At 46.4% G+C, this 21,745-nt stretch overlaps 3 protein-coding genes across 10 annotated transcripts in view; all 3 read right to left on the reverse strand.

The window, feature by feature from the left end:
- Positions 1-2,542: 2,542 nt before the first annotated feature.
- On the reverse strand, positions 2,543-3,996 carry LOC117185119 (uncharacterized). The gene is made up of 2 exons (XM_033385073.1): positions 2,978-3,996; positions 2,543-2,921 (listed from the first exon to the last, which is right to left on the reverse strand). Exons 1-2 carry the CDS (start codon positions 3,186-3,188, stop codon positions 2,812-2,814), a joined length of 321 nt encoding a protein of 106 aa, XP_033240964.1. The 5' UTR covers positions 3,189-3,996; the 3' UTR covers positions 2,543-2,811.
- A 399-nt stretch (positions 3,997-4,395) lies between these two features.
- On the reverse strand, positions 4,396-5,274 carry fan (farinelli). The gene has a single exon (XM_002135503.3). It carries the CDS (start codon positions 5,163-5,165, stop codon positions 4,443-4,445), a length of 723 nt encoding a protein of 240 aa, XP_002135539.1. The 5' UTR covers positions 5,166-5,274; the 3' UTR covers positions 4,396-4,442.
- Positions 5,275-5,446: 172 nt separating this feature from the next.
- Positions 5,447-21,745, reverse strand: part of Sarm (sterile alpha and armadillo motif) — a 38,223-nt gene continuing 21,924 nt past the window's right edge. For 3 of the 8 annotated variants that reach the window (XM_015188459.2, XM_015188454.2, XM_015188460.2), the window contains 9 exons: positions 20,676-20,966; positions 15,763-16,118; positions 15,305-15,701; positions 9,499-11,439; positions 9,246-9,425; positions 8,990-9,159; positions 8,630-8,850; positions 7,265-8,204; positions 5,447-5,589 (listed from right to left, as the gene is read on the reverse strand). In XM_015188459.2, coding sequence (XP_015043945.2) covers positions 5,505-5,589; positions 7,265-8,204; positions 8,630-8,850; positions 8,990-9,159; positions 9,246-9,425; positions 9,499-11,439; positions 15,305-15,701; positions 15,763-16,118; positions 20,676-20,966 — 4,581 coding nt within the window. In that variant the 3' untranslated portion in view covers positions 5,447-5,504. Of the gene's footprint in view, positions 5,590-5,677; positions 5,969-7,264; positions 8,205-8,322; positions 8,851-8,989; positions 9,160-9,245; positions 9,426-9,498; positions 11,440-11,927; positions 12,578-13,044; positions 13,084-15,304; positions 15,702-15,762; positions 16,119-17,342; positions 17,580-20,675; positions 20,967-21,745 lie in introns of those variants that run through there. The other 5 variants (XM_002135502.3, XM_015188456.2, XM_015188458.2 and 2 more) reach the window with 5 other exon arrangements.

Raw genomic sequence — 21,745 nt, forward strand, 5'->3', positions numbered from 1 at the left:
TGTCTTTTCGGGAAGGGCCGAGTCCTGCCAATCGACTGTCATCGGAAATAAGGACATTCCTTTCATCACGATTTTCGCCAAAAATCATGATGGTTACATCATTAAAATTGCCAAAAATCGGCCTCAATTTCGAGGTCGAGATTTTGATGCCGATCGACAGTCTGGATCCTCACGATCCTGGGAGAGTAGGTCGTCCACCGATCTGGCCCTATTTGCCTGAAATATAGCCTTGCGAAGATTTGAATTTGCGTATCTTTGAAATACTGGTATCTTCTGCATGCTATATCTCTGCAATACAGCGGCCGATCGGCGTGCGGCATGTCTTTTCGGAATGGCGCGATTCCTGCCAATCGACTGCGATCGGAAAAAAGGACATTCCTTTCATCACGATTTTCGCCAAAAATCATGATGGTTACATCATTAAAATTGCCAAAAATCGGCCTCAATTTCGAGGTCGAGATTTTGATGCCGATCGACAGTCTGGATCCTCACGATCCTGGGAGAGTAGGTCGTCCACCGATCTGGCCCTATTTGCCTGAAATATAGCCTTGCGAAGATTTGAATTTGCGTATCTTTGAAATACTGGTATCTTCTGCATGCTATATCTCTGCAATACAGCGGCCGATCGGCGTGCGGCATGTCTTTTCGGAATGGCGCGATTCCTGCCAATCGACTGCGATCGGAAAAAAGGACATTCCTTTCATCACGATTTTCGCCAAAAATCATGATGGTTACATCATTAAAATTGCCAAAAATCGGCCTCAATTTCGAGGTCGAGATTTTGATGCCGATCGACAGTCTGGATCCTCACGATCCTGGGAGAGTAGGTCGTCCACCGATCTGGCCCTATTTGCCTGAAATATAGCCTTGCGAAGATTTGAATTTGCGTATCTTTGAAATACTGGTATCTTCTGCATGCTATATCTCTGCAATACAGCGGCCGATCGGCGTGCGGCATGTCTTTTCGGAATGGCGCGATTCCTGCCAATCGACTGCGATCGGAAAAAAGGACATTCCTTTCATCACGATTTTCGCCAAAAATCATGATGGTTACATCATTAAAATTGCCAAAAATCGGCCTCAATTTCGAGGTCGAGATTTTGATGCCGATCGACAGTCTGGATCCTCACGATCCTGGGAGAGTAGGTCGTCCACCGATCTGGCCCTATTTGCCTGAAATATAGCCTTGCGAAGATTTGAATTTGCGTATCTTTGAAATACTGGTATCTTCTGCATGCTATATCTCTGCAATACAGCGGCCGATCGGGGCATGGCATGTCTTTTCGGGAAGGGGCGAGTCCTGCCAATCGACTGCGATCGGAAAAAAGGACATTCCTTTCATCACGATTTTCGCCAAAAATCATGATGGTTACATCATTAAAATTGCCAAAAATCGGCCTCAATTTCGAGGTCGAGATTTTGATGCCGATCGACAGTCTGGATCCTCACGATCCTGGGAGAGTAGGTCGTCCACCGATCTGGCCCTATTTGCCTGAAATATAGCCTTGCGAAGATTTGAATTTGCGTATCTTTGAAATACTGGTATCTTCTGCATGCTATATCTCGGCTACACAGCGGCCGATCGGGGCACGGCATGTCTTTTCGGGATGGGGCGATTCCTGCCAATCGACTGCGATCGGAAAAAAGGACATTCCTTTCATCACGATTTTCGCCAAAAATCATGATGGTTACATCATTAAAATTGCCAAAAATCGGCCTCATTTTCGAGGTCGAGATTTTGATGCCGATCGACAGTCTGGATCCTCATGATCCTTAGAGAGTAGGTCCTCCCCCGATCTGGCCCTATTTGCCTGAAATATAGCCTTGCGAAGATTTGAATTTGCGTATCTTTGAAATACTGGTATCTTCTGCATGCTACATATGTATATCTCTGCAATACAGCGGCCGATCGGGGCATGGCATGACTTTTCGGGAAGAGGCGAGTCCTGCCAATCGACTGTCATCGGAAAAAAGGACATTCCTTTCATCACGATTTTCGCCAAAAATCATGATGGTTACATCATTAAAATTGCCAAAAATCGGCCTCAATTTCGAGGTCGAGATTTTGATGCCGATCGACAGGCTCGATCCTCACGATCCTGGGAGAGTAGGTCCTCCCCGGATCTGGCCCTATTTGCCTGAAATATAGCCTTGCGAAGATTTGAATTTGCGTATCTTTGAAATACTGGTATCTTCTACATGCTATATCTCTGCAATACAGCGGCCGATCGGGGCATGGCATGTCTTTTCGGGAAGGGGCGAGTCCTGCCAATCGACTGTCATCGGAAAAAAGGACATTCCTTTCATCACGATTTTCGCCAAAAATCATCTCCCGGTGACGAAAAGACTTGTCACGCCCCGATCGGCCGCTGTTTGGCAGAGATATGGCGTGCAGAAAAAACTAGTATTTTAATGGTATGCAAATCCAAATCTTTTGAGGGGTATATCTCATGGATATAGATCCTTTTGGAAGGACTCAAACAACCCCACCCAGTTATATTTCGCGATTCTTTGCAAGGATGATTTTTTTCAATAGTTTTATTCATTAAAACTTAGCTTAGTATAAATAAATGAACAAGCGGAAACAATTTGTATCTACTATCTAAATGAATGGAATTTCATATCCTTAATCTTAACAACAATGAGATCTATCTAGAGTCTAGTAGCCCGCGTAGCTCCTCCCTTGGTTACCATAGTCAAAGTCCTTGTTGTCGATGGCCAGGTCGAAGGATGACGATGGCTTGCTTGGGATCTTGCATGGGGTGCGCTTCTGTCTTGCTGGGATAAGATTCTCTCTGTCTGGAATAGGACTCAGTTTGTCTCGAATACGCCTCGGTAATGCTTGGATAGGTCTCCGTCTGGTGGGGCGCAATCGGATAGTCGTATCAAGCGTGTGGCAAAGCGTTGGGTACATAAGTCCTCTGTGAAGGAAGATATATTTTAAAATAAATCCATAATTATATACTTTTTCACTTACGCGTCTCGATGCTAAAGCCGAGCGTTTGATTTCGCCGTCGATCACTGGTCCCTGCTGCAGTGGACTGGCCGCCACATTGTCGACTCAGCGACACAGCAGGACAGCCAATGGCTGCCACAGTCCAGCTAGGTGCACATCCTTTGGACCTCCCAAAAATACGAGGAGCTACGGCGGAGGAGAAAACAGCGTGGGACGCAAGGAAGAGGGCCATGGTACTGTCCGGACCCAAAGGTCGCAAAGGCCGCAGGCCACAGGTCGCAGCTCGCGACAGGAAGCAGGTCCTGAGGGGCTCACGGCGTCGGGGTCTCCTGCGCGAAAGAGCCTGCGAGGAGTTTGCGATTTCAACCGGTCAGGCGGCTGGAGTGGACAGCCGTATACTCGCTCATATAAACCGGAAGACCAGAAGGGTGAAGCCCCTGGTAAAAGATGGTGGGCATATCGGTGTCCACGGGCACGCAAGAGCACGTCCTGCATAAAAGAAAGGAGGAGTTGAATAAAGTAAATGATAATAATAATAGCTTAATAGCTTTACCTGACGGGGTATGAGAAGGTTATCGCGGCACACAGTTTGTGGGCAGAGGGGGGAAAATCACCAGAGCGGCGCAAAGCACGAAAAAGTGAAGGTAAAGAACTAGATCCGCTTATCCGGAGAAATAGATCATGAAATATGCACTCAGAGGAAAAAAAAGCAATTCGTAATCTTTATTGGAAGCTGGGATCATCGGTTTTCAGTTTATTTTCAACAGGGTTTCCAGGGTCTTCGGTTCTGGCTTTCCGCTACCGCCGTGTCCTAAATACCTCGAGGACCGTGTATAAACGAAAAGAATAACGGACAGCTCAATAGGGGAGACAACGCACATGAGAGAATAACAGACGCAGGCAGCTCTATAAATGCTTGTTATGTACTATGTAATAGCAATAGAACATAGCATAAATCAACAACACAAGAAAGAGCAGCACAGCTGTAATTTCTAATCAATAGAAACAACACCAGAAAGAGCAGCAACGATAGAAACTCGAACGCTGCTGCTCTTTCTGGTGTTCATATATCTACATATGTATGATACAGCTTAGATTTTCTATTGATCATTTTGATATATGTGACAATTTTTTTTAATTTTAAATACAAAAGGTGCCTATCATTCATTAATGAACATTTTTCATTGAAAAATCCGTCGGTCTGTATTTTTTCAAAAAAGAAAATCTAACCGACACAATTTTTTGTATATATGTATGTTTATGTCTGGCAGCATTAATTACGAGAGTCACGACTTATCGATAGAAAATTTGGAAAAATTCGGCTGTTAGGCCGCCACTTAAAGCACAATTTAAATGTTGTTCTTGCATGAAAGATTGAGGCGATTTTGTGAATTCCACGAGTTTTCTATGGCAAAAATATACAAAAAAACGAAAATAAATTCATTTTCCAAAAATTCATTTTTAATTTCTTTTACAGAACAGTTCTTCAGAAAGCTTGCTCAAAAAGTTGTAGTATTGCATTGCCGTAATTGCCAAAGAATATGATGGCACCGACGATGAGAAGTCCGGCCAAAAACATGAACCTGTTAGGAGAACGCTGGCGAAGCAGTTTCCTGACTTTTTTCCCCTTCTGAGCAGGATCACGTAATTCCTTGATTTCCTGTGTCAAGTCCTGACGCACCTTCTCAAGACTATCAACTTTCTTCTGCAACATATCTTTGTCCTTCAGCTCCAGCTTGATGGCAGCCAGGGCGTCGTACACACGATCGGACACTTCAGTTGTCTCTCCACCAGCAGTGTGGCGGATGGACGCGTCCAAATTGTTAGTCAACTCGCAACGGACCCTGCCTTCCCACACTTTAGTCGAGTCCAGACCCCTGAAGAACTGGTGCACATCATCCACGTGATCTGTAACTTCGCTAGCCAAAATAAGGAATTTGTGACGCTTCTCAAACAGGTTCGGGGTCAGAGACAACGTCGTCGGCTGCATGTAAATTTTTATGTTGACCGACGATTTGGCAGAAAGTATCCCAACGTTCGGGCGAACACAGAACAATTCGGGCGAGGTTGTCTTCATCTTGAACGCGACATCCTTTTCGGTCAGACTGCGAATAACCAGAGTGCGCTTGAACGTCTTGTCGAACGGCCCCTTGAAAATAAGGGCATCAGCGGGCTCGTGGGCTATTATATCTGCTATATTCTTTGCCATTGTAATTTTGAAACTTATTTCAGTTCGGTTTACGGAATTTTTTTGTTCTGTTCAACAAAACGATGTGTCTAGATAAGTTTGTGAGACGAAATGACGAAAAGAAAATGAAACCAACGTAGCAAAATAATGGACAAAAAAAAGGCCTACTTTTACGGTTTAGATGTACGGCTTACAGCACTGAAACACAGCTCAGTAGAGTTGCCAAGCCTGCTGGAAGTCTCAAATGTTGTTTCGCTAGAATATTTTTTATTATTCTTTGATTCGTTTTATATACAGTTTCGTCGTGGTAAAATTCGTTGAGTAATTGCTCTGGAGTGGGAGTGGAGTGTATGTGGAGTTCTACCAGAATATCATGCGTCCAGCATTTGGGGAAGTGGCCTTGGCCAGAATTATGCCCGACAGCTCTTCGTCCTCCAGTTCGTTGCTGTTTTGTGCATTGAAGGGGGTAAGGAGAGTCGCATTAGACTTACAGTTAACATGGACTTATCATGGTTTATATACACATTTATAGCTAATGTTATTGGTGTTTCTTGATCTGTTTTATTTGTTTCATAATAAATAACAATATGAATGTGGCTTGTTGTCGAGACAGCTGATGCTGGGGTGGTGGTGGGAGGCCGTCGATCACATCACCTCATTAGATGGGGGTTTCGATGAGTGTGCTGATCGAAGTCGATTCGCAGTTGTGGGTGGTTTGATTTTTGTGTGTTTGAGTGTGGTGTGCGTGGGCGGGCGGGAGTACAGTCACAGGGATAACAACAGTTACAACGAATTGCAGCAGTAGCCAATTTTGCTCTCATGGTCTGCAAAACAGAATCCAGATAGCGAGAAAGAGAGTGGAAGAAAAGAAAGAAATAGAGAGAAAATATACAAATGGAGAAAGAATCAAATAAAAGCTAATCGAAATTCCGTTAGCAGCACAAAAACAAGACACAAAACGAAACGAAACAAAAAGAGGAATGAGAACATGCGTATGAGAGATGGAAAGATGTCGGATGGACTGATAAAGCAGGTGGACAGGGGGCAGGTGGCAGGTGGAAATAATACACATTTCATTTTATTAATTCACATTTTTTATTCTTTTTGATTTGTAGTGGTTGTTCTTTTCTCTTGCGTTTCCTTTCTGGTTTTGTTTTAAATTAAATCGTTTCGAGGCACTTAGTAGGCCAATTTGTAGGCACTATTTAAATATTAAATATATATGTATATTGCAAAAAAAATCAATTAAAATATGCTAAAAATTAAGTATTGTACAGCATTTGTTTCTGTTATGTAAATTTTGCATTTAAATAAATTTCAGTTTCGTTTATCGTTTAAATATCACTTAAATAGGTTCGTTTCAAGCCACTTAATTGGTTTTAAATTATTTTTTTCTTCTTTTTTTTAACTTTTTTGCGGACGGTTACAAGAACAAATAAAAAAAATATTTTAAAAAATATATTAACTATAAATAGAATATTACATATAGGGTGTGTTTCTATTGTATTTTTGTTTCTTCTTTTTTTGTTTGTTGGTTTATAAATTAGGTTTCGTGGTTATGCAGTCGTTAATGTTGTTTTGTGGTTTGTTTTCTCATAAATTAGTTTATCAATTGCAGTTTAAATTCGCTTTCTCATTTGTCACAAAAGATAATTAGTTAATTTACCAAAAATCAACAACTAATCACAAGGCAAATAGACTTTCTAGAGCGAGAGAGAGAGAGAGAGAGAGAAAGATGGTGGGAGGAGGGACGTTCGGTTTTGCTTTTGGCAACGCAGGCGAGTTTTAGTGGATGGCTTAGCTTAACGAGTATAAACAACGAGTGGCGAGCGATAATTTGCTAGCGAGAGTACCAACACCAGAGAGAGAGAGAGACAGAGAAGTACAGCGAGTGGAGAGACAGAGAGTTGTGTGGGGACCAGGGGTAGGATTAGACGTGAGTATGAGTATGAAGAAGGCATGAGATTCGGTTTTAGATGGCACAAATGCAACGAGTAGCGAGTAACAGGCACTTAGTGAGCGAAATACTAAACTAGATGAGTGGAAGTAGCGAGTGACGCGTCAAGACAGCTTCGCTTTGCTCAACGTTTTGGCTTTGCTTGGCTTACGGTTTGGCTTACTTTTTGATCAGCGAGCGAACCTTCTTCATCGTGCGATTGAAGATGGTCTTGTTGTTGCTGGCACTGTTGTTAGAGCCCAGCGACGAGTTGGACGTCTTGTTGCTGTTCAGGCTCCCGCCGCGATGCACATGCGCCGCCGCCCGCTGCTGGTTTCCATGCGGCTGCTGCACCTGCGACTTAGGCGACTGCCCATCCTCCCGCTCGCTCTCCGTCGAGCTGACGCCTTCGGGACTCTGGCGACTGTAATGCGGTTGCATAGGTCGCTCTGGCGTTGGGGATTTTGAGGAGGAGCTCTGATCGCGTCGCTGGGGCTGCGGCGTCAGTGGCATGGCCAGATTCTGCATGCTCTGCGTCTCGTCCGTGGGCTCGATGCTCGGAGGCAGCAGCTCAGCCAGCGTTTGCTTCGACAGTATGTGATCCAAGCTCCGCGACTTGCGATGCTGTTGCACATTCGGCGGCGGCGCCAGGCGCTTCTCTCGCCTCGTCACATGGTCGCACGTATCTGTGTCCGCTGGCTCCTCGTCCTCCGGCTGTAGGGTGCACGTGGAGCTGGCATTCGTCAGCGCTGTGCTGCCGGCCGTCACCATGGCCGCCGCTGCCGCTATCCTCTGCTCCGGCGTGGCCAGACTGCTCTGGCTGGCGGAGGCCTGGTCCAGTAGCCCATCGACGCTGTGCGACCGATAACCACTGCCCATGCCAGCGCTGTGCCCCAGACCAGCGGCGGAGCTGCGTCGCGGCGGCAGGTACGCCAGTGGCATCATGTTCTGCATGGAGGCCGAGCCAGCTCCGGATTTGTGGAGCAATGCCGCCTGCTGGGTGCGATACGGTGGCAGAATGTTGGAGCGCTTTCCGTGCCTGGCGTAGCCGCTCAGCTGTGAGGTGCTGCCCCGTTGGCGGGCCGGTGAGGGGGATTGCCGGTATCTATTTGCCTGGTGATTAGCTGCGAGTTTCGAGCGAGTTTTTAGCGAGTATCGAGTGGTGTTTTTTTGCAATCAGAATTAAAGTATTATTATCATTATTAGGTGGTAGAGTAAGAAAGAGAGAGAGATAGAGAGTAATGTGTGTGTTTGTGTGTGTCAGTGGGTGAGAGAGACTGGGGGTGGGTTCGAGGAGGGTGGGAGATAGAGAGTAGTGTGCTCAAAGGCTTGAACTTTGACCGTAACTTGAGGAGAATCTCCGCTTAACCTTAAGACATATTCGAGGGAGGTCGTGAGGCTCAGTTTTGCTTGTTTTTTTTCTTTCTATGGGGTCTCTACGCCGGACTCTGGCTCCGGTTGGGAGTTGAATTTGCATTTGCATTTGCGTTTGCATTTGAACTTGAACTGGAGTTGGAGTTGGGAGTAGTACTACTCGTTGTTGGCCCACCTTGTCCGCTGCCATTGGCCGCCATCAGGCCATCCACCACACTGCCTGCGCCGCCGACACCACCGCCGCCGCCGCCTCCTCCACCGCTGGATGATGCTCCTCCTCCTCCTCCACTCTGGTAGTCGGAATCGTTGCTGTGCATTCTTTGGTATGACACCGCTCCGGGCGTCCCAGGCACCATGGCCGCAATGCGATCGATATTCTTTTCGCCGCGCAAAAATCTGCCGCATCAGAAGAATGGGAATTATTTGAGTTTCGAAAAATTGACACAGAAATTGCAAGATTGAGGAATTGAGGTAGATCCCAGCCAGATCCCAAATTGCTTCCCATGCGCGTCTCTAAATGCGTCGCTTAATATACCTTTCGAGCTTGTCGATGCATGCATCCTGGTAGTCATGGATCCAGCTGACGCCATTGAAGTGCGCCACACTGCGCATATCCTCTGGCAGCTTCTCCACCTCCGGCCAATCAAAGTGCTGATCCATAATTGGTATAATATTGCAATTGGAGTTCAAGGCAGCCACAATTTCCTATACGAACGAACGAAAGAACGAGAGAAGGGGCAGACCGTCCTTGAGTAAACATTTCGTTCACTGTTCGATTGAGAGACACTTACGCGATGCACCCAATCCTTACAGTCCTCGTCGGCAATGCAGCGATGCAGGGCATCGGGTGTTAATACTAAAACAAAGTTCTTTGCCTGCCGAATACTGTTCAGGAGTCCATTGTCGAACTTGCCCGCCTCCAGACGCTCCACATCGATGAAAACTGAGAAGCCACGCAGCTGCAGATGGACCTACAGAGGAAGAAGTGTCATTGTTCCATTATTATATATACATATCTCTGAAGTATAGCAAAAGTATCCTTACCTTCAGTAAGCTGGCCAACTGTGAGCCATTGGAACGTCTGTAGCTGACAAACACATCCAGAGTCTTGGCCATGTTCTCCTCGGAGGAGCTGGGCAGCGAGTTCTCCAGATTCTTCACGGCATTTAGGATGCGCAGGCGATGGATGGAGTTGTGGATGCCACACTCCGTCATTAGCATGTCCTCGTTGACGTGCGGCAGGGCGCATTTGTCGATGCCGGCATTCAGCATGGCGTATGTGTAGGTGCAGTAGTCGGTGCCGATCTCCGAGAGAAACTGGTGCATTTTGGCCGTGTCCTTGGAGGAGTAGTCGGCCATGCGTTTGAGATTTTGCAGTTCGCGCTCGAAGCGCCGCAGCAGGATGCCGTTGCCGATGCCAATGTCGTCGCGCAGGTTGTCCTGGTTGAGCTTCAGCAGCAGATCGCCGTCCACCTGGGACTCCTCGAACCGGTCGATGTAGCCATTGAACCCGATCTGCTTAACCCATTCCTGCACATCCTCGACGGACCACAGGGGCACCTGTTGCGACAGCTTGTGAGGCACTGTCTCTCCGATGAGGCGCAGCGCCTGGGCGGCGAACTTCGAGGCGATGGCGTTCGGGCAGCTGGCCACAGTCTTGAGCGCTTCGATGGCATTGATCTCGCGGAAGATGTCGGTGTTGCCCTGCTCCCGCTTGATGCCCGCCTCCATGCAGAAGTGGAAGGCGGCCAGGTTGCGGGCCTCCTCGCGATTGGAGCTGAGGACGGGCACCAGACGCTTCAGCCAGTGCTTGCTCTGGCCGTGCGCATGCGCCAGGTTCGAGCGGGCAAAGGCCGAAGGATCGTGGGTAGTCACAAACGGTTCCACCAGATCGAGGCAGCCAGACTTCAGGACCTCCGCCTCGATCTCCTTGTTGGCCACCAGCACGGCAATGGCCAGACAGGCGTAGTACTTGATGTTGTCGTCGTTGTGGAAGGCCAGCGGGAAGAGCCACATGGGCACCTTGCGCAGGATCATCTCCTCCTGGTTCTCGGCCCCGCCGTAGAGCGACAGATTGGCCAAGGCACTGGCACAGTGTCGCAGTGTCTCCACGTCGCTGGTGCGGCACTCGAAGAGCACGGCATCGAGGCCTCCCAGCCGGATCACATCCGAACAGGTCCCCTCCGAGTGCTTGAAGAGGTGCTCGAGGATGCCAGTGCCGACGCGCGAGTGCTCCATGTTGGATTTCTTCGTGCAGACGCAGGCCACATTCACGACCTTGTCCAGGCCGTTGTCCACCACATGCTTGCGGTTCTCGGTGGTGAGGCACTGCTCCAGCAGCTGGGCGGAGGAGAACTGCAGCGTGAGGTCTTTGTGAACGCAGTTCTTCATGAGCAGATCGAGGCCGCCGCTCTGCCGGAGGGAGTTGCACAGGGAGTAGCCTAGCTCGTGTCCGTGGGTGGGCACAGCCCAGGCCCTGCGGATCACCTCGTTGATCTTCTCCAGATACTCGGTCTTCTCCTTGCCGACATTCATCGCCTGGCCGCTGCTGGTGCCTCCACTTCCGCTCTCATCATCCTGCAGCGAGCTGACGAACGAGGTGAGCACATTCGAATACTTGTTGATGGTCTGCTCGATCTCCTGCTGGCCACTGCCAGCCGTCAGGGACTTGAGGTCGTCCAGCTTGAGGTCCGTGAGCTTCACCATTTGGCCATTCATCGCGGACATCTGGGAGGAGGAGGTGATCATGCTGCTGCCCGAGCTGGAGACGCCCTTGTGGGTCATCGAGTAGTTGGCCTGCGAGGCCGAGGACACGTGCTTCTCCTGGCTGATGATCCCGTTGGAGGTCATTGTCTGCGACTGCTGTGACTGCGAGATCGCCTTCTTGTCCGCGGAGAAGGTGTCGCTCTGCACCTTAATACTGGCGGCGGCCACATTGTTGCTCGCCTGTTGTGTGATGTCGCCGGTGCGCAGCGAGAGGGCCTCCTAAATGGGTCAAAGGTAAAGTATAACAGTTAGTATTACACTATAAGATGGTAGAGAATACTATATAACATGCTGCATAAAGTCAGGATTTACTCAAGTCGAATACAACAACAGTCTACGAATGTCTTAACATAGAGGGGAATGCTGGGAATTGTTTATGGGACGTATAACACTTTATAGGACAGTCTTTTAGCGTAAAAAAACAATTCTTCAGCTGTCATAGACTAACACAAAAACAGAAAATTACTTTTGGGCTTCAAGTAAGTATGTATAACAGATGCAAAAGTGTAATACAAACTGTTATACACTTTAATGTACGCTTGAAATGGTTGGCGATGCCTAAATATGGACGTATAACATTTTAAAAAGTGTTATACGCACTGTTATACGTACATATGTACTACAAATTCCTTTTGGTTTACAAAATCTAGAATTTTCCTTTAGATTTTCCCCTCTAGTACAACATAACCCCTGTTATACTGTTATACCTTGCTCTGTTCTACCTCTATGGGTATTTCGCGCACATTATTCATGTGTTTGTTGTTGCTGTTGTTGTGGTTTGTGGTTGTTGTGGCTGCGGCGTGATTGTTGGTGTTGTGGTTGTTGTTGTGGTGGTTGTGGTTGGGCGCTGGTGGTGGCAATTGTTGTGGCGGTGGTGTCGGTGACAGTGGACGGTTGGCAATTGGCTGTAAGGGCGGATTAGAACTTTTACGTACTCTGGTGTGAGAGCTAGAGCTCGAACTAGAGGACGACGACGAGGAGGAGGCCGAACAGGCTGAGGATGCTGAGGCCGCAGAGGACGAGGCTCCAGACATTCTGGCAGCGGACGCACTGGACATGGTAGCGGCAGCTGTCGTCGCACCCACCACCTGGATGGGCTGCGGGGGCGGTGAGAGCGGAGAGGTGAGCCCAAAGCGATTGCTGGGCGTGGCCACAGGTGGCGGCGATAGTGGCATCTCCACTATGGGACTGGGCGAACGTCCGGGCGTAAAGTCCGACTGTCCGCTCGAACGGAAGATGCCCTTGCGGACGGGCCAAGGCGCCTGATTGTTGGACATGCCTTTCGCCGACCCCAGAATACAGGAAGGAAGCAGTGCCGCGTGGTGCCGTGTATTTCAATGTCAAAGTTGTCGAATCGGTAGTTGCAGATTCCTTTCCGATGTTTCTTGAACTATATATAATCGGACACTGAATGTTTCTCTTTCGCTTTCCGTGTGTACTTTTCTGCTATTCCGATATTCAGTCTTATATACTTTTTACATATATTTTCATTCACATAAAAATAGCGCACAAATTGGCTGCGCCGACGTTGCCGTCACTTTCTCTGTGTCCGTGTTTAAGAGAGTGTATCGTATCGGATCGCCGTGTCCGTATCCGTGTTTGTGGCAGAGTGTGCTTTGTGGATGTGCGTGTGACACTGACCGACAAATAGAGCTTGTAATATTTTACAGTTTCATGACAATTAGCGGAGCACTTGACGAAGCTTTTCAGTACAAAATGGGGATGGGAATGGGGATGGCGATGCCGATGATGCAGTCGAACACTTGTTGATCCACAATTTGCATACAAAACGGGGGATAAAAAAAAAACCTAATTAAAGCTCACATAGCGTCGCAGGCGGTAGGCCATCTTGTGTCAAGTGTTTTTATTGGTTTCTTTCAATGGTATTCCGTTGGGTTCCGATCCGTGTTATTTCCCTAAATTGTTGCTTTTCTTGTATCACACATGTTTCGTCAAGTGGAATTTCATCACTGATTTCGTTCAGTTTTTCGATATTTCGAAACTTGCTCGATCGTCAAGGTCAGCTTTCAACGTGGAATACGTACATATATTCCATATAGTCCATGTATGAGAACTTTCACACTCCGCAAACCCAAAACCGATTCGAATTGTTTTTTTTCCCAATTAGAGGGCCTTTGTCACTTGCACTCTACTATATATCGTACATACACATGTATATTGATACAGTTGTGGATCTAGCCACAGACACACATCGGATTCGTTCGAGCACTCATCGTATATATGCATACGATTATATTCGGTTCTGTTCTGTTCAGTTCTGTTCTGCTCTGCTCTGCTCTATTCTGTTATATGTAGTATTTCTATATCTGCATAGATTTCATGTGTTGCTGTTCGAAACGCTCGCGACGCTTGTCTGTCTGCTACTGGGGCCCGCGCGTATCGCTCAGCGCCAATATATTCTAAATAATTTTCGAAAATAAAACAAAAGAGAACCCCCCGAAAGCAACGGCAGAGCAATTCTTTCCAAAATTCAGAGCGCAAGACCATGGGAAATAAATCAAAAATCGGATGGGGATATCGGGATGGGGGAGATCACGGGGACGGGACCGCGGACTATGATGGTTCTTTGTTACTTCTGGGAAATAGTTTCGGCGGGAGCAATGCGTGTCGTTGCTTGGCTTTTCTGCAATTGACGCAAATGTCCTAAGACGATTTGGATTGGGTTCGTGAAACCATAAAAACGATATCAAAGTATTTTCATTGGATTTTCTTTATTAATATTCACATCTTGAGCACTTGTTAGCATCGGTCCGGTACGGTACGGTCCGGTCCGGTCCCTCCTTCTGTATTCCACATGGAGCGTGGCTGACTGTCTGTCTGTCTGTCTGCCTGCCCGATTGTTTGGCTGAGGGCCAAGCACAAGCAAGCACCCATTGAGATTGATGCTCTCGTGTGTATTTTTTGTTGCTGTTGTTGGGGCTCTGTTGTTATATTGGGGCACTGTTTTTGATGTATGATGTGTTTATGGGTCGTATTGTGATGGATTTTGAGGGCGTATTTTAAAGTGCTCGGGTATAACAGTTTTGAAGCTGTTCTATGAACTGCTCTACGCACTTTAAAATGATTTTATTAACTGAGAGGGAAGTCTAGGGTGTTATTTTACTTTGTCCAGCTGTTATACATTGAAAATACCTGTTCGTTCTACATATAAGAAACACAAGAGTTCTGACCCTTGGCATTTATCGTATCATTGCGGCGCATTTGACACCAATATTTCATCAGGCCGTCGTAAAATGATTAAGGCTAATATACCGCCAGACAAATCATCAATGATGTAATACAGCAAGCCCTCGCCGACCGTCCGATTAGATAAATTCCCTCGAACTGCGAGTGGTTTTTCCGCGTTACCCTGGGTAACAGGTGTACCCAAAACAGAGGCACAAACAAAAACGATCTGTGCAGGGGGGCGGCAGGGCAGTTAGGAGTGCCTAGTACCTTGTACCTCGTACCTGAACTCTTTTCAGCATGCTTCTTGGCGCTTTTTCCTTGGGTCCTGTCTTCGTCTTGCAATAGTTTCGCATGAAGTGGGGGCTGCTCCGCAGGAGCAGGCACTTGTTTAGGAACATTTCACATAACGATTGCCCGCTTTTTGGCGCCAGGGTATTGATTTTCTTTGTTCCAAACTTTCACTTTCTTTTTGGAAGAGTTTTCACTGGTCAGGACTGGGACTTGGACTTGGACTGGGACTGGGACTGGGACTGGGACTCCATTAACGCCTTGGCGCGTGTCCCTTATGCGACCTTAACATGCACGCGATGGAATTCCAACTGAAAGCCGAAAGGAGTGCCCGTCTAACAGTTAGCTAAAGCTACCCTCAAGGGTTGCTGCTCCTGCACGCTCCCCTTTGTTACGCTACCACCCACCCACCCCACACACACACACACACACACCAGAAAGCTTTGTGCGAAAGCTTTTCGCTACAGAAAGGGCAACAGATTTCTGGGGGCTGGTTCAATGACAGGTTCAATGCAGCAGGTTATTAGCTTTGATTCCAGATTGCATGCCATTCCCCCTGGCACCGCTGGGACCACGGAGACCACGGGGACCGCTCTGGGAGACTCACCTTAATGACAGCTGCATTCTCCTCCGTTTTGACGCCGTCCACCTCCAGTCGATTCCTCATCGCCGACGCAGCCTTGTTCTCTTTGTAGTCTATGTCCCCGGCCTGGAGTCGCTTCATCTCCGCCGAGTTGCTGGTGGCCTGCTCGGAGCTGTAGCCATCGGTGACGACCTTCGTCTTGGACTCCGTTTTCATGCGCTTCTCCTGGAACTTGATCGTGTCGATCGTCTTGCTGGAGCCACTCAGCCCACTGCTGGCGCTCAGCTGCGCTGCCGTGGGATGTGAGAGGTCGAGGCCGCTGCCAAAATGATTGTGCGGGCAGTCGTCGTCATCGGGCAGGGTCACGATCACATTGCTGTCGTCGTCGTCATCCACGAGGTTCTCCAACGAGGCGCGAAGTCTGCAAAAGGAGGCGTTTAGTTTTGCTTCGAAAAGGATTGATGATGATGGCTGGGACCCACTTCTTCTGGAGCTGTTCGATCTTGTCTTTACTGCTCATACCCCTGAGATCATCGATCGATGGATGGGCCGATTTGAGTGTGCCCGGCGTGAGACGGGCTGTTGCCGTCTGCCCGCTGCCGGGCATTATGGCTGTCGTGGGCGTGGCTGTTGCGCTGTTGGCCAAGTCGTTGATTTCCGACATGGACTTTTGTATGTTTGTGAGATCTCGCTTGACCGCCGCCGCCTTCATCTCCGAGGATGTGGACAGTGCCTGTGTGGTCGAGGATGAGCTGGAGGATGAGGAGGTTATGTGATGGTGCAGACGCTGGGATTTCTTCTCCACCCGCGTCGTAGTGCTGCTGCTGCTATTGACAACCTGCCGAAAGAACAACAAGAACAGGAGACGGAATGATAAGTAATTCATATTTTTGGCCCACAACTAAGGCTAGAAATATGCAAGGAATGTGGCTGAGTTGCGTAGACCCACATTTCAGTCCCTCTTCAAATATTATATGGTACATAGTATATGGTAGATATATGCTTTATTTTCTTTGCTGTGTGGCGCTATCTTTATGGCCGGGGGCGCTTAGCGGGCTCTTTATAAATCAAATGAGCCATTTGTTTTGGAATCGACATACTATATATACGAGTGTTTCATTCGTCTGGCTTCGGGCTTAGGCACTTGCCCCAGAGATGGATGGATGGGCCTTTCAAATATTTTTTTTTTGATAATTAAGGAAATGCTTTATGGCAAAAACTTTAATTTGATTTGAAAGATCTGATGATCACCGATTGATGATACCCTTGAAGGCAGCTTTTCCTTTGTTCTTCAAGTCATTGACCCGGCACTTACTGATTCCCTTTTCGGGCATAGATTTATCTATATATTTCTCAACAAATTTAAATAAATTAACTCATAAACTTATTGGGAAAAACCCAGCAGACAAAACACTTTTCTATTTATGGTTTTGTTGCAGAAAAGCTCGAGGTTTACGTGAATTTTTGACAAACGCTCGTTCAGGCGAATTACGAATCAAATCTAATTTTGGCCAAGAAGATGTGCCATGCCGCTAAAACCAAACAAGTTCATCTGTCGTGAGTCGTCTCGACTCGAGTCGAGTTGAATTGAGTCTCCCCATCATCGTGTGGGTTTGGTTCTCGCATTTATTATGGCATTCATTCCTCATTCTTCTGGTGGGGCAATAAAACATGTGCAAATACATGGGAATCGAGAGCGATTTCCGAATGGATGGCACTACGCATGCGACATGTTGGCCAAAGCCAGAGGCAAACATTGCCCTCTTCTATCGCACATCACATTCTTTCCTGACATTAACTTATCGGCAAGGTAAGGCGGTAAGGCGGCAAGGCGGCAAGGTAAGGTAACAATTTCAAGCACTCCACACACTGATCAATAAATATTTTCCTCACAGGGAGTTTGGTTTGGACATGAAATCAAATAGATTAGATATCATCGTTCTACAATATACAATATGTATGTAGTACCTATTGTTATTGTTATTGTTGTGTTTTCTGTTTTCTGTTCTCTTCAATTTTTGCGTCATTTACGAAATTATCTGAATGATGTTGCGGGACTAACCTTTTTGTGAAGAGATTGTCACACACTCACACAAGTGTGCGGGGGGAAAACTTCTTGGAAAAGTATGCGAAATTCAATTGAATTTCATATTACGTATACGCCTGCGTTTCGATAAAGCACGGACACACATATGTGCATATATTCCTATGGCATATAGCAGTATAATCAGCCTGGGATGAGTGCGGGCTTATCAGAGACACACTAGCACACACACACACACACACACACACGGCAATTGTGGAATAGAATATACTAAACATGTACTATATGTGTACGAGACATATATTTTATTTTATTTTATTTCTTTTTTGGGCTGATTTCTTTCACGTTTTCCGCTTTTACAAGTTGTACACCTTTATTTTTGTTCGTTTCGATTTTGTGTGTGTTTGATTCCTCTTCGCAATACTGATAACAAAAGAGTGTTCGTTTTTGTTTTTGTTTTTTTGATTTTTGATTTTGGGTTCGTTAATGCCCAAGACAGAATTCCTTGGGCATTGATTTCGTTTCTTCGTTTTGTAATTATTTAATACATGTATTATTTTGATTCGCGGGGCATACACGCTAGCAATGGAAAATACAACGACAACAATTCCGCCTTTCGGTTTGGGGTTTGGTGTTTCGGTTTTGGTTTGGTGGATTTTTTCTTTTATTTGCTCGAGTATTTCCTGAATTTCTTAGCGCGTCGCCACTGCTGTGTTTCGTTCGTTTCGTTAACTAAAATAAAAATGAGCGCCGTGCCGAGAAATGTCTAGCTTAAGAGCAGCAGAGCAGCAGAACAGCAGAACAGCGGAGCAGCGGAAGCTTCCGAAGCTTTTTTTTAGCGGCGTTGTTGTCGTCGTCTTGCCTGTCGCCAGTTTTAAGTGGCGATCGGCAAGCGGGAGAGGAGGCACGAGTTAGAGGGAGAGGGTGATACGTTCGAGAGATAACCGGGAGAGGGCGAGAGTGAAACGTGCCCGTGTGTGCTCCCAAGAGTCGCCCTCTGTGCGTGTGTGTAATTCTAGGAAATCAAACTATGTGTCCCGCTCTCTCCTTAGGGTTTCTACGGGCGTGTGTGTTAGACGTTAATTTATGCTGTGAATAATTTGCATTTCCATAATTCTACCAACTACGGCCTGTCTGCCTACCCCCCTCCCTCCCCCCCACCGTGTGTAGTGTTCACGTTTTAGAGCTTTTGCTTCTCTAATTAACGCGTTCACCCGCTTGGCTGTTCGGTATCCAAGTTTCTTGGCTTTGATTTGCTGCCTTTGTTGTTGCTGTATCGGCAGCTTGTTGAAGATCGTATCTCGTTTTTTCTCATTTCAATTTGCGTTGTTTACTTTTCTGATTATCACGGTACTTTTTCGCCCCAAAGAGCGCGAAAGAGACAGACAGACAGGGCAGCGGACAGAGCGAAAGAGAGGCAGCGAATTTTTGAATCGATATCCGTTTAACTTTTGTTTCGGAATATTTGAATAATTAGGTGTTAATCGATGCATAATTGTTTAACGAATTCGCTTGGAATTTTCTAATAATTATATTATTATGTCGTTTAATAGGGGCTTGAGTGCATTTTAAAAGGCTTTTAGCATAATTAAAGCTGCTGTCTGCCAGTGATCTTTTCCTTAACATTTGCACGATCATAGCTGTTTGGGCTTTTTGTTATATTTTCTTCTCTGATCTTCTGTATGTTCTATATTTACTATACCTTCTACAGCACCGCTTTTTATTTTCTTGTGCCTTACCTCAACAAATTCTACGAACAGCCAAATCATATCGCCAAATCGGTTTCTTAAACCAACTTAAATAACACATTTTTCACCAGAAAACGAAAATTGTCACCCGTTTCGTTCCGAGTCATTGAGACAATCAATTCGGACGAAAGTCAAGGGACATTTTGTGTGTTATTCAATTGAATGCGAATATGAATATGAATATGAATGAATATGCATACTACACTATATACTATACTATATGCGGTACCTAATAGATTAGAGCAAATCACACTTTTAATGTTTGAACTTGGACCTCTACCAGGATGTAAGCAGATAACCCCCATAAACCCCGAGCCCCCAAAACCCCATAAACCACGGCTAATTTAGCACGAGGCGAGTCTAAGGCGAATCTAAAGCGAATCTGATGCTGCTTGAGGGGTGAATCTCTGGATCTGCGACCGGTGCTTACGTCGAAGTGTGCCGCCGGCAAATGACTCACTCTCCATATATAAAGCACGACCCACAGCCAGACAAACAGAAAGAGAGAGAGAGAGAGAGAGAGAGATGACGTCTAGACAGAGTGTGGGAGAACAACGAAAACGGTAGTCGTCTGTGTGTGTGTGTGTGTGTGTGATAGGGAGATGCTTTCCCTCCCGCCTCCTGCTCCTCCCCGCCCCCAGCAGAGACCGACCTCTAACGTGTGTCATAAACGTATTACAAAAGCCAACTATTTTCGCCTCAGTACTCGTATTTACTTTGATTACGAGAGCACTAGACCATCGTTTACCGCCATAAAGTCATAAATTAATGGAAATACTGCTTGACCAAGTCAGTGGCTATTTTTGGGGGGGGGGCCCAGCCGAAAGCTGTCATCTTTTGATGGACGTTTTTCCTTCTGCTCGCTGATTGGCAACTTCCTTATCAAAACTTGGGAAAGTTTTTTAGATAAAAGCAACACTCGTATGAGTACTATGCAAATTCTGGTGAATACCCAAGCACATATCTAATCTATTCGAATCATAAAAACACAGAGAAAATCATAAATAAATTGTTAACAGATCGTTAAAATTGTTTAAACAACAATTGGCACAAGCGGCACGTTTTCCTCATTCCTCGTTCCTCGTTCCCCATTACCCATTATCCGCTCCCCTTTTTTTGTTTGGTATATTTTTGTGTATTTCTGTGAATTATTCACTTATAATTTTGATGGTTTTTGTTCGCACTCGAGTGATTAATGCGAGTAATAACGATTCTGTTCAAACAGCAGCCATGATGTCGCCGATCAGGCGGGTGTGTGGCCAAAGCAGCAGCATAATCTTATCGGGCGCGGATCGTGCATGCCAGTAAATCGTAGGCGAGAAAAGAGAAGGGCAATCGATAGCTGTTAACCTCTAAGTGGGCTTATCGGTGGAGCACAGGTACTGCGAAAATGTTGCCTGATTATGCGGCCTCCTTAAGTAATGGGCTAAATATAGGGGCTCTGGTCAGCTCTCTACCATATCTCCCGCTTCCATTACGATATCTGGGAGCTGATATCTGATGACCAGAGGCTACGTCAGATACCATTCTTGTCTAATCGTGGCGTAGTACCCCACCCCACCCCACCCCACTCCACTCGATTTCGATTCGGTTGGGTTCTCACCTGCTGCGATGTGGATGTGGATTGATGGGAGGTTTCCTTAAGACTACTGCAAGAACTCGAGCTCGTGTTGATCTGTCGGCCACCATTGGTGGTGCCCGATCCCGATCCCGATCCCACAAGCACTCCTCCTCCTCCATTGCCATTCATGGCGGTGGGGGTGGTGCTAGTGATGCTGTTGCTGTTGCTGCCGCTGATGGGCTGTGGGGAGCTGTTCTTCTTGTGGAAATTCTCTATCATTGTAGAGGCTGGACTCAGCACCCCACTGGGCGAGCTATCCGAGAAGTCTGTCATCTGTAAGGACGAAACACGAGAGAAAGAGAAAGAAAATGGTTATTATCGGTGGGAAATAGTTGGTGCCTTGTAAGGCAATGGGCTTAATCGGAAATCTATTGCTGGGTAAATCTCGGCAAACAAATGGGAAAAATGTGAATTCGCCTCAAAATACATTTAAATAATTAAAACAAATTATCATAAGTGAGAAATAGTTGCTGCCCTACAAGGCAATGGGTTTTTTCGCAGACCTGTTGCTGAGGAAATCTCGGTAATAAAATGGAAAAAATTAGATCACATTTTTCTCGGTAATAAAGTGGGAAAAATGTGAACTCCTATTAAAATAAATATTTAATTATATTCTGAATACTTTAACAATGATTTGTGATTGTAGCCTCTACTTTTCTCCTACTGAAACCGCAAAAAAGTATTGCCTACAATAGAATCCATTTCTGTTGTTCTTTATTGTTGTTTTTCTTTTTGGTTAACTAATGCCGCTAGATCTAGATATTAACAGCAGACGTCAGAGGCAAGGCCGTGGAAATTAAGTACCAGGGATTTTCGGGGGATTTTTCTACAACAAACAAAAGTTCCGACCGGCTCGGCTCGACCCGACCCGACCCTAGGCCTCACAGATTTCATTGGATTTTTGGATTTTCTTTGATTTTCTGTATATTGTTTTTCATTCAGAAAATATTAACATAAACACAATGCATTGATTTATGTTTATTTGCTTGAAATGTAATTAATTTCTGCAGCGATTCAATTCGATTCGATTCGATTCGGGGCGCGTGGGCAGG

The sequence above is a fragment of the Drosophila pseudoobscura genome, chromosome X, assembly GCF_009870125.1.
Source record: "Drosophila pseudoobscura strain MV-25-SWS-2005 chromosome X, UCI_Dpse_MV25, whole genome shotgun sequence".
In the NCBI taxonomy this organism is placed as follows: Eukaryota; Metazoa; Arthropoda; class Insecta; order Diptera; family Drosophilidae; genus Drosophila; species Drosophila pseudoobscura.